The sequence below is a fragment of the Cyrtonyx montezumae genome, unplaced genomic scaffold, assembly GCF_038088225.1.
Source record: "Cyrtonyx montezumae isolate F1298 unplaced genomic scaffold, pur_monq_1.0 scaffold_3, whole genome shotgun sequence".
NCBI classification, from domain to species: Eukaryota; Metazoa; Chordata; class Aves; order Galliformes; family Odontophoridae; genus Cyrtonyx; species Cyrtonyx montezumae.
The window spans coordinates 128,099,154-128,125,136 of NW_027072034.1; the positions used below are offsets into that span (position 1 = coordinate 128,099,154).

Here is a 25,983-nt window from a genome sequence, read left to right on the forward strand (position 1 = left end):
TCGATGCATTGGAAATGATAGTGGCAAAATTTGTACCAGATGGGTCCCATGCGTACTCACGTAGGAACACAAAGAACCCCTTACGCACATTTGTTGGGAGCTATGGACCAACACGAGGATGGAAGTGAGTTTCCTGAATCGCATCATTACCGGTGACAACATGTGGTGTCACCACTATGAGCTGGAGTCAAAACCACAGTCCATGGAGCAGGTGATGTGAGTTCTCAAATGGCCGAGATGCAGCCCTCACCGGATAAAGCGATGCGTGCTGCCCCTTGGGGCAGACGTTTGCGAGCGCGGCATGGAGGCTCACGTTCATCGCCGGTGAAAACGCGCAGCTAATGTTGGCGACTGCGTTAAAAAGCGGTGTTTTGTAGCTGAGAATGCGCTCCATCGAACAGCGCTGCCGCTCGGACCCCACGGAAGGGCCACGGTGCGAGTGAGTGTTAGCGGCCCGGCCGGGGGATGGCGGCCGCCAGAGGGCAGCATCGTCCCGGGAGCCACCGGGAGCCGGGGGCGGCCCGTGGGGCGGTGCGGGTGCGGCGGTGGTGCTGAGCAGAGCGGTGGTGCCCAGGGGAGCGTGCGTGTTTCTCGTGTCCTTGGAGGGAAGGACGGGTGGGGGGGGGATCGTTGTTAACAGCTCGGCTAAAATAAAATAAAGTAAAACCGAAGTAAGGACTTGGCCAAGAACAAAAAAAGGAATACAAGAAGGGGCACTCCCGCGGGCGGGGTCCCCGCCCCGCCCCGCCCGTCCCCGCCCGCCCACGGGTGGCGGCGCGCAGCGGTGGAGGGCGGCGGAGCGGAGCGGGCCGGGGCTGGGAGCGGAGCATGGGCGCGGTGGGGCGGCTGTGCGCGGCGCTGCTGTGCGGGGCACTCAGCCTGTGCGGGGTGCGGGCCGCGGCGCGGCAGCCCGACACGCTCTACCTGTGGATCGACGCGCAGCAAGCCCGCGTGCTCATCGGTAAGCGGGAGGGAAGGAGGGCGGCGGGGCTCCCGCAGCCGCGCGGCGCCGTGCATCGCACCCTCTACCCTCCGCAGGCTTCGAGGAGGACATCCTGATCGTGTCCGAGGGGAAGATGGCCCCGTTCACTCACGACTTCAGGAAAGCTCAGCAGAGGATGCCGGCCATCCCCGTCGGCATCCACGCCATGAACTTCAGCTGGCAAGCTACGGGACGGGTAGGTGCGGGCGGGGGAGCCTCCAGCGACGAGCCCGGGGCCGCGCGGTGCGACCCGACGGGGCACTGCCAGGCGGGGACGGCCCCGGAGCCGCCGCACCGACGGGGCGGCCGTAGGCACCTTCCGTCTGCGTGCGGCCGCCCGCCGCTGTCCTCTCGCTCGCGGTGCGCGCCGAGCGCGGGGGTGCCGGTACGTACACGCTACTCTCTCGCTGCCGGTTTGCATCGCGAAATTGCGGGGTTAGAGCAACGCGTCTCCGTGCGGATTCTTTTGTTGAAGTAGCGAGGATGAGCGCGATGCGTTTTGGCGAGCTCACGCAGGTAGCTGGGCTGCTGGCAGAAAAAACCCGTGGGTGAAATGATTCGTTTTTCCAAGGCTTGAACGTTGCTGTTATATTTTATTACATATCACGTATTATTATGAGCTTGATAAAGGTGAAACAATGTGTGTCTTCAAGTAATAACACCTGAATGTGCGATTCAGCAGCTTCACCACCGTGGCTGTGTTTCTGGCTGTGTGAAAGCACCCTTCCTGGTGACAGACCTGCCTGGCTCTGCCCTATTGTCTGAGGCCCCTGGGATTTGGTTGGGGGTTCTGGAAACAACCCATGTTGTAGAAAACGAGGGAGTTGCTCAGCGTAGTTGGATCTCCGTCCAACTCTGCAGAGAGAGCAAGTTTGTACACCAGGGGATGGAATTTACATCACAGAAATAATCTGTGCAATTCAGGAATATGTTTATCACTCTGTTTCTCTATCAGCCACAAGCAAAATACCCCGTTCTGGGAAGGATGTTGAGATGTGAGGCTGAGCCCTTCCCTCCTCTCCCTCCCTGCGCTCTGCTACCCGTTGGGACACCTGCAGGCAGCTCAGGAGGTAGAGATGTGTCACTGCCCTCACTGTGAAGGGTCATGGACTGCACAGAGATGAGTTTTCCTTCTGCAGCCCGTGGGGTGAAACCCCTCTGAGCTGCAGCAAAGCTGTTCAGCCAACCCCTCTGCTGAATTAAGGTGTTCCTGTGAGACCAAAGACAGTTAGCAAGTAAATATGTACACGGACAAGGTAACATCATTGACAATTCTGTTCCTACAACAGCATGATGTCCTGTGGATATTTATGGACCTAAGAGGCATTAAAACTGAGAAACTTCGCATTGCAGAGTTTATAATCCCATTTAAACAAGTCAGTTTGTGTGTATACTCACTACAAGCTTTGGCACTCTGGTCCTATGGCCGTGGTTATTTACACACCTCTGCAGGTGAAGAGCCGGATTTCAGGCAGTGGCCTGAGCTATGGGAGGAGCTCCATCCTGCAGGGATTTGAGGAGCTGGGTTAGAAAGGGATAGACTTCACATCCCAGACAAAACATCTACTTTTCAGCAGCACAAACCTGCTGGATTTTGCAGTCCCTTAGAGGCATTCGAGTACAGTTGTCTGTTACCCCCTGTTCTCCTGATCTTCTGTGGAAAGCAGATCCTCATTGCCCCCATGCTGCCCAAGCCTGTACCTGATGAGGAGGGACATGAGCAGATGTGTGGTTTTGCAGCTCATGGGGCAAAAGCATTCATCAAGATATCATTTCTATGCATCTTAGTTGGAAAGTTCTCACGGCAGTATTGCAAGTAGTACATGGTAGAAGTTACTTGTGGCAAAAAGAATATAACTTCTCCAGAATTTCCTGTATTTCATATAGAGAAGACGTGAGACTGTAGGTGCTAATAGGTTTCAGTGCTGTTTAGTTTTTAAGTATAAAGGTACTTAGACGTTCCCCAGCATTCAGGAAGGTGTCACATTTATTCTGGTGGAACACCTCTGTCTGGGATCTGGGAAAGGATGGGGGAAGGGGAAGACAAGATAAGGAGAGGACAGAAAGGGAAAGAAAAAGCAAAACCACAAGTAGTCTGTGGCAGAATAAAGGCATACAAGGCACCAAAATACTACACTGCTTCCTATAAAGCAGCCATTACCTGCCATACAGTTACCGTCTGTTTGGTAGAACTTAAACCTTTTCTTCTGAGAGTCCTGTGTCTTGTGTCCTGTCATCTCTCACTGCTGCAGCCCGTGGGAGATTTGAATATATCTCTTTAGGGCTCCAAGGCTTCTGGGGCTTGCAGCAGTGGGTCACTCCAAAAGTAATGCCTCCTATTGATTTCCCTGGAAACTACAAGAGGTACAAAGAGCACAATAACACTTTTTGATGGAGGAAATTCTCAGCTACAGAACATTATTTTTCAACATAGCTACCACCATTAGCTGTGCATTTTTGCCAGTGGTGAATGAGAGCCTGCATGCCACTCTCATAAAAATTGACACCAGCGGTGGTGCCCTGCTGTTGTTGTAGTCACTGCTGAAAGTCACCACCCAGTGCCTCTCTTTGCTCACATCCACTCTTTGGTCTCCATGAACATTCAGCAAGTGTCAGTGAATGACAGTGGGTGCCATTTTTTCTGCATGGAAGAATTCAGTGCCACAGCTTTGCTTCATCCACACTTCCATGTTAGATGCCCTTGTGTCAGAGTGCCCCTCTGCTGCCATCTGTCATAGGGTGACAACATGTAATGGGATGTTGGTGGGAAGATTCACCCTGTACTGCCATACCACCAACACCCACCTCTGACAGCGTGGGCCAACATAACAAAATAGGAGGCATTTCTTTCAGAGAAGCTATGTTCTCTGTCAACAGCCAGAGCCCTTTTGGGTCTGCACATAGCAGACTTCTGACTATGGCTTTGATCACAAGAGACCTTAAAGCCCGCCCAGTTCCAACTCCCTGCTGTGCTCAGTGCTGCCACCCACCAGCTCAGGCTGCACAGGGCCCCATCCAACCTGGCTTTGAACACATTTATATTTATACCATGACTCAGTTCCCAGCCCTGATAGCAGTGATGCACGGGAAGGTGGGTGGAGGACAGCAGTGGCTGCTCCAGCTGCGTGGGGCTGAGCCCCTTCTGCCTCGTTTCCCTGCTTGCACCTGTGCAAAGCAGGTGTAAATGTCCTGTGGGCAGGTTGCACCTTCCTGGTCCTGGGATAATTAGTGATGCAAACTGTAGGCTGGTAAATAATCCAACCCAGAGAGTGGCACTACACTTCTGTCCTGCTCTGCTGTTTATGTCCATATTCCAGTTCAGAAATGTATGTTGAATGTAACATGTTCAAGGCTGGATTAGAGCTGCGTTCTGTACAATGCAGTAGAAAAAACTGCATAAAGAGTTAAAGCTGTTTTCATCAGAAAATGTTTATCAGAGTAAATCATCAGTTGCCTTCTGCCTTAATTCATTAGTACCAATGAAATATTAGGAAATACTAGGGAAAAATAAACCAACCAACAAAATGTGTCTCCATATGCTGAATCACTGCTTATTCTGTGAAGTCAAGGTAACCTGCAAGTTATGAGAAGCTGAGAGTATTGCAGAATTGCATTCTTAAGCACTATATGTTTTCACCTGTGTGATGCCGGATGCATGCTTCTTGTGGTGGGGCAGGAGTGGCCCTGCCTTCAGACAGGAGGTGTGCATGTGTGTACCAGGGATTGGGTGCTGGAGGAATGCCTTCAGTCTGGGAGTACCTCTGACCACCAGAGTGTGGACATCAGGAGATAAGGGGGACCTGTCCCTGTGGGAAATGCTGGGTCACTTCTGTGCAAAAAGCTAGCAATGAGCAAAAGTTAGCAATGAGCAAAGCAAAAATCTTTAGGAGAGAGGATAGATATCACCAGTATGTTCTTAGCATCCTTTCTGTATTTTGAAGTGGAGCTCGAGGAATTTAGATAATTCCAACTCTTGAAGGCCAGTGCTGGTCTCAGCAATGTGACTATCAACTCCAAATAACTCCATGACATCTCTGAAATTACCTTATTTTACTGAGGCACAGCCTGATCGTGAAGATCAAATGGAACACCAACGATGCCAGGAGTTTTGTTGCCCTGTCCTAAGGAAAGCTAATAAACCACAGATTTTAAGGCAGCAGTGTTACAAAACTTCGCTTCCTTCAAACGTTATTATTTGCTTGGTTAATGAAAAGAAAACAAAGAATGGTGAATTTCAAAACATACATTTCTTCAAAGGAAACTTTTTTCAGAGCAACTGCCAAACTTTTCATAAAAATCTTATTCATACCCACTGATTCCAGTGATCCTTTTCAGCTTAGAAAATGCGTTATACTTGCAATTCATTTATTTTCCTAATAAAAGTAGGGCTGTTCTGGAAATTGGGTCAAGGCAATCACATAAACCTGCACTCCTGGGACTTACAGTAGTACCTTCACTGCGGTTTCATGTCACCAAACAGAGGAAATACTTTGTTTTCTGACCTCTGTACCAAAATTCCAATGAGGAATGTGAAGATGTTTACACACTGTGAGCATGATTTTCAGACAGGGGGCTCATGTATCGAGCACACAACTCCAAACCTTTAATATTTAGATTCTGTTCAGCTGTGGTATTTTGCATCTCAGTGTTGTAGACATGCCACCAGGGATCAAAGTAATGCTGTAGAGATCCCACTTCACTTAGCAGAGCAGGCATGTGCCAACCATCTGTTGTATCTGCTGATAGAAAACAGCAGGAACGTTTCTCAGAGTTTTGCCAAGAAGTAAAAAGGGAATTTATTGCTCAGCAGAGATGAGTTACAAGGCACCTTGTCGTGTAAGCGACATCTGGTTTCCATAGTAATTTACATGGTATATGTGTAAACTACACAATTATTCTCTGTACGCAGCAGTCTAAAGCTGTGTTAAATAAACCATTCCTCAAGATTTTCATTGTTTGTCCTTTCTATAAATATCCTAACATATTTTTAACAAAAAAAGATTAAGAAATAAAATATTTTCACCACTTCTGCAGAAGTTGTTGCACCATACAACGTTAACAGTTGAAAGGCACTGGAAGTAACAGGGCACCTGGTGTAGGGAACCTTCTTTGGCAGGGGGTTGGACTCGATGATCTCTTGAGGTCCCTTTCAACCCCTATGATTCTATGATTCAAGGCTCTATGCTGTGAATAAATTCAGATTTGTCTCCACACATTGCTGACAGGTTTTCATGCTTTGCTGTCCTCTTCTTCAAATAGAAGATGTGTTCCATCAACATCAACTGTTTACAGATAATTTCTGGAGAATGTTGTAGTGACCTGAAGTTAATGCCAATACAACTAATGCCATAGAAGAAAAAGAACAAACTAACGATAATGAGAGCTACCTGGAAGAATTTCTAAATGTGTTTAACTACTTCTATTGGTATCAGGCTTCCCACAGAGTGTTTTGGTACAGCTAGACTTTGGATCTGCTATGAATGACTTGTTTGTATCTTCGTATAAAACAAATACCCCAAACCATATTCTTCTTCTTAGGCCATGCACAGATGTGAGGAATGTGGTGCAGTTCAGAGCTTTCAAGGCATGGTAGTAGGTACTGTGCACCTAAGCTTGGAGCAGTGAGTTCCCAAAGTTCTCTGAGTTTTAATTTTCAAGTACTTAAAATCTACTTTCCCTGTTTCAGAAGTTTGGAAACCGTGGCCTAAATATTCAAGACAGACATTTTAAGTAAATCTGGAAGATTATTATCCCTTTTACTTTTTATGCCAGCTGGTGATAGTGGTTCCACTTTTATACTGATCATCTTAGCTCTTTGAGTCTTCAGAGAGTCATTCTGCAATGCATGATTTCCCACAGTATTGGTAAAGCTCCTGACATTTATAGGATTTAATGTTGGAAGTTGAGGATGTGCAGCCTTTTAAGAGGCCAGAATTGTGTTTTCTGATCCACGGAAGGAGTCCACTCTTACATTCAGCATACTTGTTTGAGATACCACAAAGGCAACATTAAGATCAGCTTTCTAATGTTTTCTGACTGATACTGTTCTCTCCTGAATTGTTCGTTCTTCACGGTCTTATGGAATGAACATGGTGAGGAATGGGTATTATCCACAATGTGATGACTAAGTTAATTTTTAAAAGGTTATGTTTTGGGAAGTGGATGTCCAAAGCTAGACAGTACTCTGCGGGTCAATCCACAACCATCTATCCTGTGTCTGGAAATACGGAAGAGAGTACAGGAAGAACCTTCAGCATGGAAACTGGAGGCAGGTTTGGGTGTAGGGTTTTGTACCTACCATATTGTGGCCTGGCTGGGAGGATATGGGTGCAGAAACAAGGACCTTGTATGACTTTGTATGTGCTGTGTGAAACACTGCTTTTCTGTTTGCTTTGAATGTGATAATCTATTTCAATGTCAAAGGGTTTCCAGTACCCATCTGAGGTGTCCAAAACTCAGTCTTTTGTTTTACAGGTCACTCCATTCTCCTGACTCTTTTTCTTACCCTTCTCTGAATCTTCCCTAGTCATATTTCTGTATCACCTATGTTGTTGTTTTCTTTTTTTTTTTAAGGAAGGCTTCTCAAACTCAGTATTCAGGATGTGAGCCTTTTACGACTACACTTGTAAAGGCATAAGAAGGCTTTCCATTTTGTTCTCTAGAGCATTCCTAAAAGATGCTCATAATCCATTTCCCCCGTTGACCATACTGATCACTAAGTTGATCTCACCAAGGAGCCAGCCATAATCATCAAGGCATTCTTCCCTGGGTAATACTAATAGTGGATTTAAAATGAGTGATTATGTTTCACATTTTTTTCCCCTCTTTGTGTCACTTCTTGTTTATCAACACTGATTCTCCTCTGTGATCCTACCAACCTGCCATTAGGTATCATAATAACCTCTTCACAGATGGTTTTTGCTGTGAGCTCCCTAAGTCAAGAAACTTTGCTAACTCATTATAAATCCTCTCTTGTACATTTGTGATCAGTATTTTGAACAGTGCAGCTGTCTTGGGGATGCTTTGGTCAACTCTTTTCACTACTAGTGTTGATGACCCACTGTCCAGTTGTCACCAGGGATAAACCCACCAGAGGACCTCCTTATCCCGTTACACCTTTTGGGGGCTTTAGTCCGAGGTGTTGTCATAAGCACTCTAGAAACTCAGCAGTACTGACCAGGTCATTATTTTCTACTTGGTGAGCTCTGACTGGTCCCTGAAAATACATTGCTGTCTCTTCTCTGGATGCTGTGTTAGCTCTGTGTCTACTTTTCCTCAGGAGAGATTTCAGTATTAGCTTTCCAAGTCCTTACTGGAGCATTATGCAAAAATTGGCATTATTCTTGCCATGTTCCTCTGATACCAAGGCTGGTTGAGTAAGTTTTACCCCCACAGCTGGGCTCTCTGCAGTATAGTATTGAGTACCTCGAAACCCTTTGGGTACACCATCAGGTTCATGCATTTGGTTATTATTCCCCACCCTTTCCCTCAACTCCAGGAAGCTGCAATTTGAAACATCTCCTTAAGCTTCATAAAGTGAAGCTCTGGTGTAGCCATTTACCACACATTTCATTCATAAACATATATGCAAAACTTTTATTCACCTTTTTTGTCCTTTCCTGTCTTTTTCTATGGGTTTTTCTTTGCATCTTTTCAGCTGTTAGCCCCGTTGACTTGACAGCTGTTTGCTCTGAAGAATTTAACGAAAAATGTACTAATATTTTGGCAGCTTTCAAGAAAATCTATCACAAATCATTATTTGATTTATCTTATTGTGGCTTTACATTTAGCTTGCCAAGGTTTTTTTCTTTCTTTATCTCCTTTTTTTCATTTTCATCCGTTTTTTAAAGTATGCTTTTATTTATTTTTTATTCTGCTGCTAAACCGTATCGGTTTTCGTTGTTGTTGTTGTTTAGTTCTTTGTTTGTTTGTTTCCTTTTTAAGGTTCAGGGAACTGTAAGTGTTTATTTGTGGCCAAACTCCTTATTACATCAGAATGCAACCTAAATGTAATGGAAAATACAATCACCCGAAATGCACAGTGAAGAACAAAAAGTTGGTAGTATTGAAACCCTTATTCTTTCCATAACAAAACATACAGTGTTCTTTGCAGTATATTTGATGTGTATAAAGTTCAGTTGCCATCTGGGGATACAGGAAGACAGTTTTATTGGCATTTTTTGTTATGTAAATGACTTATTATTATTGGAAGGTAGATTGAAGAAACATAAAATCAGTCATATTTTGTAAAAGCTGCTGAATGTGTGGTTAACTTCACATTTTTCCCCTGCTGTTTTGTTGATGGAGACTGACATTTTGAGAGCTTGGTTATAGTAAACTGTGATTGCAATAAAATACATGTAATAATATGATGAAAGACTAGCTCTTCTCATATAAAATATTGTTCAGACCCATGCCCCAAAAGCATCTGGACTATCTGTGGCAATTTGAGATGAGCCAATTGTGTAAAGCAGCATAAGTCCAGTTCAGAAAGCATGCATGCATTGAGTTCAGAGTCATTTTCCCCATGGGTGGCATCCTGGCAGCTGTTCTGGGTGGGCTGGCAGTCCTATGGGGCTTCTGGCTGTGACGCTGGCCCTACAGATCTCTAATGAGAGCTGTTAGATTGTAGAAGAACCTGTAGAAGATTAACCTCTTTCTTTACGCTTACTTTATAGAAGTAAGAGCTAAAATAGACAAAATCTGAAAAGCCTTCAAAATTCTGTCTGGCATCTATTCCTTCATGCCCTTTTGCTGGACTTCCTTCAGTAGATCCAGGCCTCTCTTGTACTGGCTAGCCCACACCTGAACCCAGTGCTCCAGGAGCGTTTCACCAAGACTGAACAGAGGAGAAGAATCAGCCTCTGAATTGCTGGCAGAATTCTTCCAAATGCAGCCCAGGAGGTGTTGGCCTTCTTTGCCACACAGATATGTTGCTGGCTCTTGGTCTTCTTGGTGATCATCAGCACCCACAGCTTCTTTTCTTCCATCTGTCTTGTAGCTGGGGGTCCTCCAGTATGTACTGATGCATGGGGTTGTTCCTCCTCTCATGTAGGGATTTGTATTTTCCCTGGCTGAACTTCATGAGGTTCCTGTCAGCCCATTTCGGCAACCTGGTGAGGTCTCTCTGAATGGAACACAATCCTCAGGCATTCCCTCCCAGTTATGTATCACATCTGCAGACTTGCTGAGTGCGTACTCTGTCACAACATCCTGGTCATCAATGAAGATGCTAAACAGTGTGGGAGCTGGTGTGAACCCTTGAGGTACACCACTACTGACTGGTCTCCAGTTGGACTTCATGCTGTTTATCACAGCCCATTAAAAGCCAGGCAAGGAGCTGCCCTATCACTGTCCATGTAACATCAGTTCCACTTTCTCACTTTTTCTGTGAAGACTTTGGAAGGAAGTGCTGAAAGCCTTCCTAAAGTCAAGATAAACTGCTCTCCTCTCTTTCCTCTCATTGTTAACACAGAACAAGCTGGGCTGTAGCACTAATCTGAGTTATGAACTTATGAACTTATAATCTGAGTCTGGCTTGTACAATCACAGCAAAGCAGCAAACCAAAGTCTGCCTCAGAAAAAGTATTACAAATATAGCAAAGATAGTAATGCTGCTGTACGGAGGCACTGAGAAGTCTTTATAGATTTATGATACCTGAAATCCAATACAGTATTTGCTCATTTAAAGTCCATCCATAGGAGACCACTCAGCTGCACAGAAATTCTGTGGAGTTGGCCTGACAAGTCCGTCTGACTTGGAGAAGAGAAACTTGTGGCATAGGAATGCCTTAGTAAAGATTTACAGAGATTTGAGATGGATTTGTTTCAACCAAGCAAGAAAAATCCTGACTTTTTTTTTCCCTCTATGTATGAAAGTGTGCTTTGTTTTGTTACCAGCTGATGGAATCCAGCTTCTTTGGCCATACAAGGAGAAGTGGGCAATTAACTTCCAGCTGCTCCAACACTTGCTGCCATCACAGCCAGCTACTTCCATTAGTAACTTAGAGACCAAACACTGCTTTCAGAACTGGTCCCACAAATCCTCTGAAGTTACCCCTTAGCCTGGGTAAACAGCTAGCAAAACCCAACTGATGCTAAGGGAAATAAATATGCCTGACATCAAACCTGGCAATCTCTCAGCCGCAGGTTTTGGCCCAGCACCAGGGAAAACAAATTCCCTAAACAGCAGCCCACTAATGAGAAGACCTGTCACCAGCTCTGGGTGCCCGAGCAGAGGACCCAGTAGCAGAGCAGCAGAGGCAGCCCTTGTAGCAATGGCTGCTGGGGAGAGGCAGCAGGTCTTGGGCCATCCTGGCCATTAGAACCAGGTCAGGGCTTTCAGTGCTGCCATTATGAATGTTGTTTTTTTTTTTTCCTGAGAGCATGAGGTAAGTGTGGTGAGATGAGCAGGAGGAGATAGGCTGTACATGAAATGTTATTTACTCACTCTGAACTTGTAAATGTGTGAATATTGATATAGTCAATGGGAATTTGAGACTAAAAACCACACAGGCAAATAATCACCTCCACTGAGCAGCTTCAGCACAAGTACCACCTTCAGTCTGTTCCTTTAAACTTCATTAAACACTGCTTTCATTTTTCCAGGTTTGAGCTTTAGCCAGTTCTCTTTCTTGTGGAGGTTCTGAGACATAAATTGAACTTTTGAAACAGAGTCCATGGAGTGACCAGGTTGGACCAAATTCACTTTTGCCTTATGAAGCCACATGTACATCGTGTAGCTGCTGACAGCTCTGCTCCGTGCCTGCAGGATTTGAGGCAGGGACCTCCGTCTTCAGAGACAGCAGACTCTGGGTTGCACACAGCACGCTGGGATCCGTCCCAGAGGAGGGAGAGCTGAAAAACAGATATCTGGGCCTCTAGTCACAGGCAAGAGATGACATGCACGCTACTCTGCCCACTGATAAGAGCTCAGGTTTGGGTCATGCCAGTGCGAATATCCTCTTTACATAAAGGGCCCTTTTAAACTGTGCTGCCAAACAGTTGCAGTCAGGTGATGTTCATCATTTGTGTAGTTGGTGCCATGCTGCTGCTTGCATACCCAGGCATATCCCCAGGCCAGCAGACTCACGAGCAGTGGGAAGCAGACAGTGAGCTGGCTGAATGATAGGAAGAAAGGAACAACCATTGCATTTCTGTGAAAATGATGGGACACGTTCACAGCCTGAAAATAGATTTCTACTCATTTAAAAATCCGCCTTTGAAAATGAGGATGGGTATTAGCGTATGATCAGCGTGGTTTGGGTGTGAGAGCTTTCTTCCGTATACATTTCCCTAAAAACCTTTCTAAGGACTCCCGCGGTCGGCGAGCCGTGGCATTCCCCTTCCTTTCGCGCCGGCAGCGCTCGCTGGGCTCTGCCCGGTGCTGCTCCTTTCCCCAGCCGAGCGGTGCTCCCGGTGCCCGGTGCCTGCCGGCTGCCTCCAGGGAGATCCGCACGAGGGAGCCCCTATGCTGTGCGCACCGCCCGAGGCGCTTCTCCGGGGGAGCTCTCCCGAGCGCGGATCCCAGCGCCCGGTCTGCATCGCCTCGGCACCTCGGGGGCAGAAGCAGCAAGCGGAGCCTGGGCCTCACCTTTGTACCCAGCCCAGCATCACCTGCGGCTGACAGAGGTCACAGCCTGCGTGATCAGAACCACAGACCTGTAGGGGTTGGAAGGGACCTCCAGAGATCACGGAGTCCAACCCCCTGCCAGAGCAGCTCCCTAGCCCAGGTTGCACAGGTAGGCGTCCAGGCGGGTCTGGAACGTCTCCAGAGAAGGAGACTCCACCACCTCTCTGTGCAGCTGTGCCACTGCTCCGGCACTGCGCTGGGAAGGTGGTTCAGCACACCTGGCAGGTGACATACCCTCATGATCGCCTGGTCTGGTGTACTTGTCCTCTCTTTTCTACAGCAACCCAGGCTGTTTGTCACTTTGCTGAGGGGGTGTGCTGTGTTCAGCCCAGAGTACAGCTCCTGGACCACATTTTGGGAACATCTTTGGAATCCAGTACTGCTGCCCTGAAGAACCCTGTTAATAAACACTGCCTTGAGGTTAGAAGTATGACAAATCCGAGTCGACTTGAACTATCCCCAGTGTACAACCTTGATGAACAGTAACAAGTTCATATTTATGAGGGTAGAATCACATGTATGGATTGTTCATGTTTTCATTGTGCCTACAGTACTATTGGGAATGTGCATGTCTTATCTGGGACACGTTCTGTCGATTTCAGCACTGGATTGGAGAAACCTTGTAGCTGATGGTTCTCAGCATTGTTTTTTTCCCTTTCTACAATAATGAAATCTGAGGGTATGATAAGAACATTTGACAAGTTTTGCCTCCCTTCCAGCATGGTTACATTGTGGTTTCACCCAGGCCATCAGCTGATACCACCCCATTTTCTTTTTCATCCCATCCTGTCCCATCCCATCCCGTCCTATCCTTTCTCATGCCACTGAAGATGTGGCCACTCAGGAAGCTGGTCTGGAAGACTAACCCTACAGAGAGAAGTGACTGATTGTCGCCCTGTTCATCTTGGGCAGCTCAGCTCACAGCCATATGTGAGGAGGGAAGGGCTGCAGCAATGCAGTATGGATTTGGAGAGCAGACCTCACAGCTCAGCGGTGTTCGCAGCACATTGCTCTACCCTGGTGTTCTTGAAAGCACTTGGACCACACTCAGCCCAGAGCCGCCTACTTCATTTAGTCAATAAGGGCTGTCTGGGGGGATTTGGAGAGCCTCCAACATCCTCTGACTGTGGCAGAGGTGGTGGATTGTCAGCACATCAGGAACTTGCTGAGCGACAAGAAGGACAGTTTGCCCCAGCCTGCGGCAGTAGACCAGATTCACCACAGCTTTTTGCCAAGGAATGAGCTGCAGCTCTTAATCCTGGGGAAACTCTTTAATCCCAGGTGCAGAGAGTTACCTCAAAGTAAAGTATGGATTTCTGCTGTAACCGAACTGTGTTTGGTTTTTCAGTTGCTCTGTCCCAATAGCTTGTTCTCTAACAAAAAACAGGCCTAGGGCCTCTGCAAAGCATTCTCCCATTGAGCTCCCAGCTGCTGGCCCTCCCTGTTGGGATTTACGCTGTTTTTATAGGTCATGTTATTCAGAGTGAAAACACCTAGCAGGATGTCACTTTCACAAAATGAACTTCACGTGCTTTGGAGTAGGGTTTGTTCCTGCACGTTTGTGTGAAAAATTTGTCCGTGAGCTCAGCTTTATCCTGTCTGATATCACTCCTGCCAGTTTTTGTCTTATCCTCGAGTGAAGGATTGCCCTGATCATGGCAGCCCTGCCTGCAGCCAGGAGCTGTACAGACTCTGCCTATGTAATAGTTGGAATGACAGAAAAGCTGTGTGCAGGGACAGTTCAACTCCTGACCAGAAACTGGGGTAAGGCGATACTGTCCCACGTTATGGTGAAGATAAGCTCATCTTGCATTGATGAACTCCAAGTGTAATTGCAGAGGCTGTAACTATATGGGGGCCTGTGTGGCACATGGAAATATTACACTAATATATGTCCACAGACTGAGGTCTTTTCTCAGTAAGCAAATCAGTGTCATCTCAGGTACACAGTAAACACACACAGGATTTTGTTTGTTTTTATTTGTTGATCAAAGGTTTGATTTAAATAATGATTTTAGTTCTTTCACGGTAGCATCTAGAATTTCCTTTGGTGAATGGCAGCTTATAAGATAAGAGCAAAATGAATCTTCACAAAAAGAGGCATTTAAAACCCATGCTAAAGACATTCAAAGAGCAATGTCAGGAAAGTCTAAGAACCAGGATGAAAAGAGCTGATTTTTTTCCAAAACCCATTCACCCTAACTTTTACACACTTGCTTGGAATACAAGCAAAGGCCATTATCTGCTGAGCAGTCAACAAAACCTCACCTCCTGAGGTGCTGCAAGCTTCCTTTCTCTGAGACACATGCAAGTGGAAGCATCACACTTTGAGACTTTGGAAGGAGTCCAGTCTGACAGAAGCTGCTGTGAGATTTCATAATTTTCAAGACAGATCATTGCTTATGTTTTGGAGAGAGATATTTATGATACAGGAGTGCCAGTTAAAGCCAAGACTGAAACACATGGACTCAATAATGGTCCAATTAAGTGACCTTTGCTGTTTGCCATGCTTTTAACTTGTGTAAGTTATTGATTACACTTTCATGAGATCATAATCAGAAGATTGTTCTTTGGTAATGGTGTGCTAGAGGAGCTTTATCCTCCACTTCAAAGCTGTCCTGGGAGGCTTAAGAACAAAGAGTTGAGAGTTTGAAGCCCAGCCAGAATGAATCTGTGCGCATTATCCATGTTTACCACTGTGCAAGAGGCGGATTAGCCTATTCTCCAACTGTGAACTTTCTCCCATCACATCGGATGAGCCACCATCTCTAAGGTTTACATTTGTGCTTTCTGAAAAGATTCTGTTTAATGAAATGTAATATTTGCTCAGATCTCCATCAAAACTAGTCTAAATACTTGTTAGTGCAATCATTTCCCTAATTGTAGAGGATTTATTGAAATTATTTTACATTATCTGAAAGGAATGAGGCTAATTTATTAGTTACAAAAAAAATTTATCCATAGCCTGAAACTGTAAACTGTCTGTAATCTACATAGAAATGCAGCCCCAGGACCAGCCAGCCCAGGTCCTCATTTATCTTTCAAGCTGTGAGGGGAAGAAAGTAAACTCAGATTGTATTCTCAGTGTAGACTGAGCTGTGCAGATCCGTCACAGTTTTAGACAGCAGACTTGTACATTGTTGCTCTGTTAGGATCTAATGTGATTAGATAGTATGTATGTTTGTGTGTGTATATATATATGTATATTCTTTTTTTCTTCTAGGGAGCAGTAATAATTGTAATAATTTCCTAATTTCCCTCTTTTTCATTAGCACTAGGAAATTGGCATTTTGAACATATCTGATCATGAAATCCCCTCTGCAGACAGCACTGATCTTTCACCCGGTGATTAAAGAATGAATTAGCCCTGATTATGCCAAAATAATAAATAACTGTTCATCAGAAGAATTTTCACTAATTCTCTGGATACTGGAGCACTGTATGTCCTCAAATATCTGAAAATAATGTAGGGTTATGCATCTTTTGTTTTTTAAATCAGAGCTCTAAATACTGTTTCTTCTTTCTGTGTGCTGCTTGCTTCTCTCCTCTTCCCCATTGAAGAGAGATTTTATTTTCATCCATAAGATATGGTAGAAAATGATCTGAAGGGCATATGTGTGCATTCCAGCCTGGTTCATGCTGAAAAATGTCATTCCTTGCTAAAGACTTACAAGATGTTATTAGCTGTACATATTTCTCAAAACCTGGTCTCTTTAATTGTTTAGAAAGTAATTAGTGAAGCAGGAATAAAATGTGTTACAGGAAACCTGTTAAAAGGGAGAACCAAACCTGTTGCACTCTCTCCCTTTCTCATTTGCTTCTGAGTAAAGCAAGATTGAGAATGATTAAGGAAGATCTGATCTTCCCGCAATGAATAGCTGTCAGTGTAATGTAACTTCATACCTTTGCAGCAGTGTACTCATACTTACCTGTGAATTGCTTGGAATTGAATCTGTTTGTCTGTGTGCTGCTTTTTGAGGCACCAGCCCTGGGGAGTATGCCCCTGCACTCTGAGCCTCAGTCCCATGCTGTTCCTGCATCAATGGGTTGGCTCCAACCTGCACCAGTGCTGTATTTCATTAGCAGTCTAGCTGTGGATTAATGGTCAGAAATATGATTTGAGTGCTGGGTGGTCCTGGAGTTGGACTCAGCGATCCTTGTGGGGCCCTTCAACTTGGGATATCCTATCCTTTGATTCTATGGCAGGAGTAATAGGCATTTCTTTGGCAGTGCATCTCAGGCAGTCTGCTTTTGCTGCATGTGAAGATGAATTTCAAAGCCATCCTGACGTATTTGGGTCTTTGTTTTTCACTGGTGTCCCTCTAGAGTCCCACTCTTTCTGCCAAGTCTAATTCCAGTCCTGGGTGGGTTTTCCATGACTTCTTCACATGCTAGAGAACTTCCAGAGCTCAGAGTTTAACAAGAGTTTATCAGCTCAAAATGACCAAGTATTCTCCTGTTTTCCATATCATCCGAAGAGTAGACAACTGCTAGAAGCCTAATTGCTAAACATAATCTAAATCTGTTACTTTGTGGCCTCACCAAGCTTCATATTACTTCACTTTGAAGAACATCTTGTCTCATTTTTTGGAGGAATAGCCAATATGTTCTGCACAGTTTTCTGTCTATCTCTTCTGTACAGAGTATTCTTGGAACCCCATGACATCATCTTCCAAAATGTGGAGCTCCTTTTGGTACTAATCAGGTAACATTTATTTTCCAGCTTTCTAAATCGTTCCGTTGAAGGGTGTGATCTGCCATCCACAATGATGTGCCACAGAAGACATTAAGCGTCAGTTAAATATTCCATGGACAAAATCAGAGAGGTTTTAGAATCATAGTATCATAGAGGTTGGAAAAGACCTCTAAGATCATAAAATCCAAACATTTAACCACCTCCAGTATTGCCCAATATAGTACTACATCTACCCTTTCCTTAAACACCTTCAGGGATGGTGACTCCACCATTGTTGTACCATTCCTCTCATGAAATATAAAACCATTAGAACCACAAATGATTATTGCTGGAAGTTGCATGTAGGGGTTCACTCCATTGTTTAAAATGTCTTGATCCTCATGCCTGGACTTTCCTCAGTCCTTAAGTTTTCTTAATGTGAGAAAGACAGCACAAGATAGACTCCACAGAGCTGTACATTTCAGTACATCAGTGTGTAATGAACATTGTAACATACTGTACTTATCTTTGAGATATTTTGTCGAATTCTAATATGGGTACTTCTTTAGAAAAACAAAAATATCTCTATTTTTCCTCTCTGTGTGCATTTCTCTTTTTGTTAATCCTGCTCCTTCAGTTCCACCTTCCAGGAGGGGATGATGTAGCAGGTAAGGCCAAGCTGCCTCCTCTGGCAGAAAAACAAAACCTTGTAGGCAGATGGTTTATTTGCTGTCTAAGGAGGATCATTATGTTGTTCATTACAGCAGTGTCTAGACTGCACTGCAATAACAAAATGTGCTGATGACATACTCATAACTGCGGCCAAACTCCTTCAATAGCCCCATATGCACAGTGCAGCTAGAGCCTCCCCTCTTTGCTGAAATTCATCTCATTTGCTTCGTGTTTCATCTTGGAACACAGAAGACACACTTCTCTGACCTAATGCAGTTACTATCTTGGAGAAGCAATGGTCCATGCTGTAAACACCTAAAAAACACATACGTTGCCTCACTGTGATTTTATGTATGGCATATGCAGCTGTGAGCATCTGCTATGTATAAGGCATGCTAGAATCTTCTAAGATGTACATAGCCAGAAATTTCTATGGATCTGGGATATAAAAGAACTTCTTTTCATGAGTTTCTTTTCTTAAATGAAGAAAATTGGCATTAGGGTATATTTGCCATTTAATGGACAGCAGAACAGAATGCTCAGCAAAAATCTCTTTAAAATAATGAGAAGGAAATACGGTTCATTTCTTACCTCTTGTTGCAAAGCTAACACACCTTCTGTTTTCTTTGTTGGAAAGGCTGCAGATTTCATTAGGCTCTTGAGCTGTGGCATACAGCAGTTTAAGCTACCCTGCTTCACTTTAATGTACAACCATTACTTCTAATCCTCCAACTTTCATGTAAAATGAAGAGAACGTAAAGCACATTCCTGTGAATGCTTTGATTAAATATGAAACAAAAACAAAGTAGGCACAACATGGCATTTAAGTGATGAGAAAATTATAATGCAGTAGATCTTGCCCTGAAGAAATGAGTTCTGTAGGAATTTTAAGTGTAAAACCAAACTGCCGACAGATGTTGACTTGTTAAGAGGGCTTCATTATTTTTATAACCTTTTAGATTCCTCTGATTTATAGAAAGCATCCACTGAAAGTCCATAAAAGTTAATCCTGCCCGTGGAATTATTTGCCTAAAATGAAATTTCCTCCCTCTGTTAGGGTTCTGCCCACATGGGAAGTGGCTGTGAGGTGGCCATGTGGGGCTACCTGCTTCTGGAGGCACCAAGTCACCAGACTGCGCACGTGGGGTCTGCAGATCACCCTGCCTCCCTTTCTGAGGGTCCCATACAAAGTGTTCATGCACTGGAAAAGAGTATTCTTCCTTGGGTTCATGCAGAAGTCAGGTCAAAACCAAAATCTCTCCCATTCATGTCAAAGATCAACACCTTATTGCAAACCCGATTTCCTCCATCACCTCTTATAACAGCATTATTTAGCCTTAGTACCAGATTTTGCCCTTCAAATACCAGACAGTACACAGACTGGCTTCAGACACAAAGTCACGAGAATGTTTCTATAAAGGAAAATGGATTCTAGGTTGTATTTTTTTTCCCATTATCTCTCAGCAATATCCAAAGAAGTTTTGTTTGCACTACCAGGTCACTCACAAAGACCACTTACAGTATGAATTGTGGTAGTCACTATACAATACCCAAATGTTCAGATTTTAATTGCACAGGCCTATCTCTTCAATTAAACATCATGATTAAATTTCATGCTAGGCTGAAGCATGGTAAATATTTACTGAGGATGTGTTGTTTGCTTTTCAGTCATGCTGATTAATGCAAGTTAATTGGCAATCAACTCAAATTACACCAGGACAATACTGGAGACTGGATATGGAGATTGTGTCAAGATAGATTGCTTCAAAACTGGTAGGATTTATGGCAGACAAACTTCAGATTGACAGGTTTGAGGAGCTGAACTACTCTCCTTCACTGTGCAGTCTCTCTAGACTGATTTTGTATAGTATTCTTTAAGTTAAAATTTGACCGAAGTAGTCCCAACACTTGTGATTTGCAAATGCACCCTGTAGCACATGGTTTCTTAACTTCATAATCATTCTAGCTGGGTCTACTTGCAATGTTCCATAATTTTTTTGATAACACCATGTCAAGAAGGTCAGTTTTTGAAAACTAAGCAGATGCACAGAAATGGTGAGAGAGTGATAGAATCACAGAATCCTAGAATCCTAGAATCACTCAGGTTGGAAAAGACCTTAAAGATCATCGAGTCTAACCATGACCTAACCGTACTACCCTAAATCTTTCCCTAATGCAGACTCACTTTTCTTCTGAGAAACCTGTTGCTTGTACAGCATCTCTTCCCATCTTTTTAATGTGTGAGCAGAACTTATCTCCTGCCTTAGGCATTAATCTCTGCTGCACCTCTGTCCTGGTTAAAAGAATTCCTTTCTTGAAAGGCAGTAAGCGTTGTGACTCATGGCACCATCAGTCGCCTTTCCCACACCTAACTTTTTGTCTTTGTCCTTAGGCATCATTTAACTCCAGAAAATAAAATTCCAGTCCATTTTCTACACATAAGGGCTTTGGTTCACAAACTGACCTGCTACAGCAGCCTGGCTAGAGTGGAAATAAGGGAACGAAGCTATTTGGTTTAGTTACCAGTTGTTGTTTACTAAAATAGTAAGAACATAATGTTTTAATATCCCAGCCCATTATGACCTGGTTTAGATATAACCAAACATCAAAGCTAACCAATGAGAAACAGACAGTACAGCATTGACTCAGTCACTGTAGTATTCTATAGTTGTGTGGAGACATGTAATTATTTTTCTGAACCAAAGTTTTATTTGAAAACAAAAATGTTCACAATCTAAGACTTTATGGCTTGTTTTCATATTTTGGCATGGTATATTGTATTGGAAAAGAAAATTCTTTAATTAAAAGCAGCCTTTTGAATATTACCCCAGACTTGAAGTTTCATCTCCTATTTTACTACTTCTCTCCATGTCCTGTCTCCCTCCCACATATGCTTCATGTGTTTAAGCCACCCTGAACAACTTCCATAACTTCCTTCCCTATTGTTGTTTGGTGAGGCCTCCTCTGAGGCCTCCATGCCTACATAATAACCTTTGGGCAGAGCACAGCCCCCACAAAGTGGGGTCACTTTGTTGTCTCCACAAAGCAAGTGGATGTGCTGCCAGTGCTGATGAGGAATTCCGCAACAATCTTTCTATCCATTTTTGGAAAGCTTTGCTGGTGCCACCAGGAGCTATACGGCTCTAGTCCCTCACAAGCTGTTAGAGCTTCTGTTCAAGTACACAATCACAGAAAGGCTGAGGCTGATCTGAAATGAGAAGATCTTGAGATCAAGCAACCTGTCCTCCTGCTCAAGCAGGATACCTAGAGCAGGATGCCCAGGACCATATCAGCTGAGTTTCAGATATCTCCACAGATGGAGTTTCTGCAGCCTCTCTGAGAAACACGTGACAGTGTTCAACCACTCTACAGTAACACAAAGTGTTTCTTGATGAGCCCATTGCCTCCTGTCCCATCACTGATCACCACTGAGAAGAACCTGCTTCCATCTTTACTGCTATGGACAGATAAGATTCACCTGACCTACCTGATCTTTCTCCTTCCCAGGCTGAACATTCCTAGATCTCTCAGCCTCTTCCAAGGTGCTTCAGTCCCTTAATCATCTTTGTGGCTGATCACCGATCTCATGCCATAAGACATAAACTGATTATGACCTAAAAATGACAATCTTCTAGATAAAGACATTGACTGCCACCTCACAGACATGAACTAACTGCCATTTATTGGCTCAGAGTTCTTGCAAAAATTTAGTTTTCATCTCTCTTCACATACCTAGCTAAAAAGGAGGCTTAACCATACCATATATCGTCAGTGAGTTGCTACATGAAAATTTATTTTTACCCGTGCCCATGCTAAGGCCTCAGCTGCTTTTTTGAGAGGAGAAGATAAAATTACCTGTAATTGTTTACATGTTTCAGGGTAAATGAGAAGGCAGACTTTGGGGAAAGGGCTCATTTCCACAACTGCAGCACCTGCGGCTGTAGCTTAGGAGTGCCCATGTCTGTTCACAGCAGTGACTTGCTGAGGTGCATGCATCTCAGATGCACTTGGTGTTCATCTACGCGTGCTGCAGGTGCATGGCATTAGACAAGAGGAATCTTACTTTGCATCAAATATGAAGAAATGCTGAGTAGGTGACTCAACAGAGAGGCTGGGCTCCCTTGGAAGAAAGTGGCAAGGGCTACAATTTGCTCAATTGCACAGGTGCTTATAGGGAGTAATGTGAAGGTGGTGGGAAGTGGCTTTCAGTCATGCCAGCAGCTTTTGGGGATTGTGAGAAGAAATCATGTATGTTAGAGTTAATATTGAGTGACACACAGCCTGCTCTGTAGAAGAGCTCTCAGCTCCACCCTTGGAACAACTCAATGAGCTGAGACTGAACCAGGCAGTGCTGGAGCTGTAAGCAATGTATGTGTCCCAGCACAGCACTCCTGTAACATCTCATTCATCGCTCAGCACCATTTCCCCAGGGCAATGCACTGTACTGTGCAGATCTGCAAAAGGCAAATTTGGATATTCTCACACCACAGCTGCATCATGCTCGTGGGCATGTCCTTTAAGGTGTGTTCATGGTGCAGGCAAGTTTTCCAGGCTCACCAGTCAGTTCTGCCCAAAAAAGCAGCTGTAAGAATTAGTCCAATGTTCTTTTTTTCATTTCTTTTTTTTTTTTTCCCTTTTTTTTTCCTTTGTGGTCAGATAAGAAGGGTGGGCTGTAAAAAAAACATATTCTGTATATAACCTCAGTTCACTGCATGTGTTTTTTCCTTCCTATTATACAAGTATGCTGTTTACTGTATGGTCACTTGCAGTTCCTGAAATAAGAAGAAATTAACAAAAAATTATGCTTAGGTAAGTAAGTAATGGAAGTAATGGAAACAAATCCAGTGAATGGCATAATAAAAAGTGGTAATATTTTTTTGCTGTAGCTTCTGCTAAATTATTTGCTTACACGAATGCCATTATAATACCTAGCAATTTCTCGTGCATTTTGTCATAGGCTGAGTACTTCTACGAATTCCTGTCCTTGCGCTCTTTGGATAAAGGCATCATGGCTGATCCAACTGTAAATATACCTCTGCTTGGAATGGTTCCTCATAAACCATCAGGTTTGTTCTGTTAATATTATAGTCGGTGTTCCTTTACAAACATCTCACATCCAGCAAAGTCTATGTGTCTTGATTTGAGCTGCAGTTTTGAACCTTATCACTAAAGAAATGCCTGCGTGGTGCTTGACACTGAACAGTTTGTGAGTGCCTTGCTTGACTACAGCGGTGTATTTTGTCTGAGCCAAGTCACATGAAGCTTTTATCTGTAGAGAAATCAGCAGAAAATTGTGCAAATTGTTGCATAACATTCATTTACGTAAAACTTTATTATTGGTTAAGTTGTGCAACTATTGGAGAACAAAATCTTTGACTGCTGTAAGGAATAGTTATCCAATTATTCTGTTTCTCAGAGGCTTCAGTTTGTGGGCATTTTACTTTAAGCTGGCATCAGCTGCTGTTCTCAGGCATTCAGGCTCAAAAACACAAGCTCTGGTTTAGGATCTTATCATTTACTGTTTTCCCCTTGGCTGCACACTCTGAGCTATCCACTGGAGCTTACAGCTCTACAGCAGAGGCTGATTAGCTCTTCTCTCCTCTCCCTCCTCCTCCCCCTCCCCTGGTGTGTGCTGGTGGCAAGGTAGCTCTACATCAACTGGCACATCTGATGCCTTCTTCAGGTGCAGCAACATCTCTGCTCATTCAACAGAGATGGAGCTTGCTAACAATGCAGTGAAGTCTAGGAATTGATGCAGTGCCATTGTTTAATTTCTGCCACATCTTACTCCCCACAGTGATTTGTTCAGCTAAGTCACACACAGCTTCATTTATGCACTAAATTAATTCCTGCACTTGAGTGGTAGGAAGGTTAGTACAGTTTAAGAACCATTTAAACCGCTTTCTATTTGCTGTAAGTTTTTCTTCCTACCACATGGTTACATGCTTCTTTGTAAATGTCTTTTAAAAAATTGATGTAAAAGTGCCTCAACAAGTAAATTGTTTTATGATGAAAACTGCAACAGAACTGACCAGGAGCAGAATGTGTTTCAGCAATAAATTATTCTGTATTGTACCAATGCAGCAAATAACAAAAATTACCCAATTATGATTTGCAACACTTTTTATAACAAGCAATTTAAAACAAACCAAATGTAAGGCTGTTAGGTCAATATTTTGTTCAAAAATCCCAGGCCAGTTTCAGAAGAGATGAATAAACAATTACTATTAGCTGGATCTAATTTATAAAGGAACTAGGAAGAGCCAGTCTTGAAGAAAAGAGACAATCATTTCATCTGAAGATTACGTGAGATCACATGAGACAATCACGGAGGAGCATTCCAGAGCTCTGAGCTCTCAGCCCGCTTCCTCATTAAAATACTCCAGATTTACTGGCCTTAATTATTTACTTGGACTCTTTGTAGTTCAAAAGTGTTTGAATACTTTTCCTGGAAAGGCAATCTCCAAATATCACCACACTTGACAAGTTCTGTCACAGTGATGGGAGTCTGTAATTTTTTCAAGTATTAGCAACCATGATCTTATTTAACTGCAGTATCTTGCCGGCACTTTATGGAGAAAGTTTTGATTAAATCAGTGTTTTACTTAAGTATTAACTGCAAGATCCCAAGCATCAAAACATACCCAAAGCAACTATTTCTCTAAAATGAGTGTGATCTTCTTGCAAAAGTCACATGAGACCCATGCAAGCGAGATTCAGAAGGATTGAGGCAGCCTAGAAAATTAAATGTAGGCTTACAGCTCCCTTTGGAGGTTTTGAAAACTGTATCCTTAGATACCTCCGCGTGGGTAATTGCTGTCTGCAGGCAGAAGTGTGTTTGTTAGGATTCCTGTCTGTGCTGCCAACACTGAGGCTGTGTCAGTCAGTGAGCCCAGGCTCACCTCCCGTGCTGCTGCTGTTGTTTGTGAATACGGTGACTTGCATACCCCTGTATGACACCTCTTCATCAGTGGTGGTGCTCTAAGGCTGAAACGTAAACACTTATTATCTTTATTTTTAGTATTCCTATGCGTCGCTTTATCTATATGCAAGTAAACACAAAATATTATTGTTATTGCTCTCCTTTAAGTGGTTCAGGTTGGGTTTCCTTGCCTTGGAAAACAAGATGGAGTGGCTGCATTTGAAGTGAACGTGATCATAATGAACGCGGAAGGCAACATTATTCTCCAGACCCCTCAGAACGCCATCTTCTTTAAAACTTGTCAGCAAGGTAATGCTAATGAGGACATGGCAAGACTGTCAGACTGGGTCACCTAACTTTCTTCTGTTTCCTTAGGGATAATGGCTACAGAATATTGTGGTCACGCAATGTGCAGCAAAGGCTTTCAACTCCAGGATGTTCTGGCTCTCTTACAAAGATTCATTGTTCGTTTGCATTTGCTGCTCATTTTCAATGTGTTTACTAAGCTTTTTCTTGCTGCAAACAATATCTCACTTAGCAGACTGGGTTGGAGGCATTCCTCCTCCTGTTCACAGTTCATCATATCAGGGATGTTGATAGAGATACATCATATGAGAAGCAAATGTGAGCAAATGTTTTGAAGCATTTAGAGGAGAGTCACTACAGTGTCTAACATGCTGTGGCTCATGTTTTCAGACACGACATGTAATGTAGAGAACTGAATTCTGTGATCTGTAGTGTTGACACAGTCTTCACTTAATGCTGTTTGGTGTCATAGTTCAGCAGTTCTTTACATCTGAACTTGCATAACCCAAGTTAATCCAAAAAGCACAAATTGGAATATTTTTCAATAGTTAGCTTCCCTCCTCTGGAGCTCAGGATGACAACCGTTTGGGTTTGGATGCAGCACTGTTCAGCAGCATATATTGCTGTTCTGACATTTACAAAGTTGCTGAGACATTACAGCCAATGAGAGCATTCCTTCTTCTCTTGTTAACACTTCAGCATGCATGTTGTTGGTTTGATTTTGGTAGAATTGTTTGCACACTAAAGCAGCACTCAAAGCAGGTGTCAGAAGCTGGTCCTGGCTGTCATGAAGT

The 25,983-nt window shown here is 43.8% G+C and overlaps 1 protein-coding gene across 1 annotated transcript in view; it reads left to right on the plus strand.

Annotated features, from left to right (window-relative positions):
• Positions 1-666: 666 nt before the first annotated feature.
• Positions 667-25,983, plus strand: part of WIF1 (WNT inhibitory factor 1) — a 37,726-nt gene continuing 12,409 nt past the window's right edge. The window contains exons 1-4 of the mRNA XM_065741430.1: positions 667-961; positions 1,039-1,178; positions 22,919-23,027; positions 25,052-25,192. Of these exons, the coding sequence (XP_065597502.1) occupies positions 829-961; positions 1,039-1,178; positions 22,919-23,027; positions 25,052-25,192 (523 nt within the window). The 5' untranslated portion in view covers positions 667-828. The remainder of the gene's footprint in view (positions 962-1,038; positions 1,179-22,918; positions 23,028-25,051; positions 25,193-25,983) is intronic.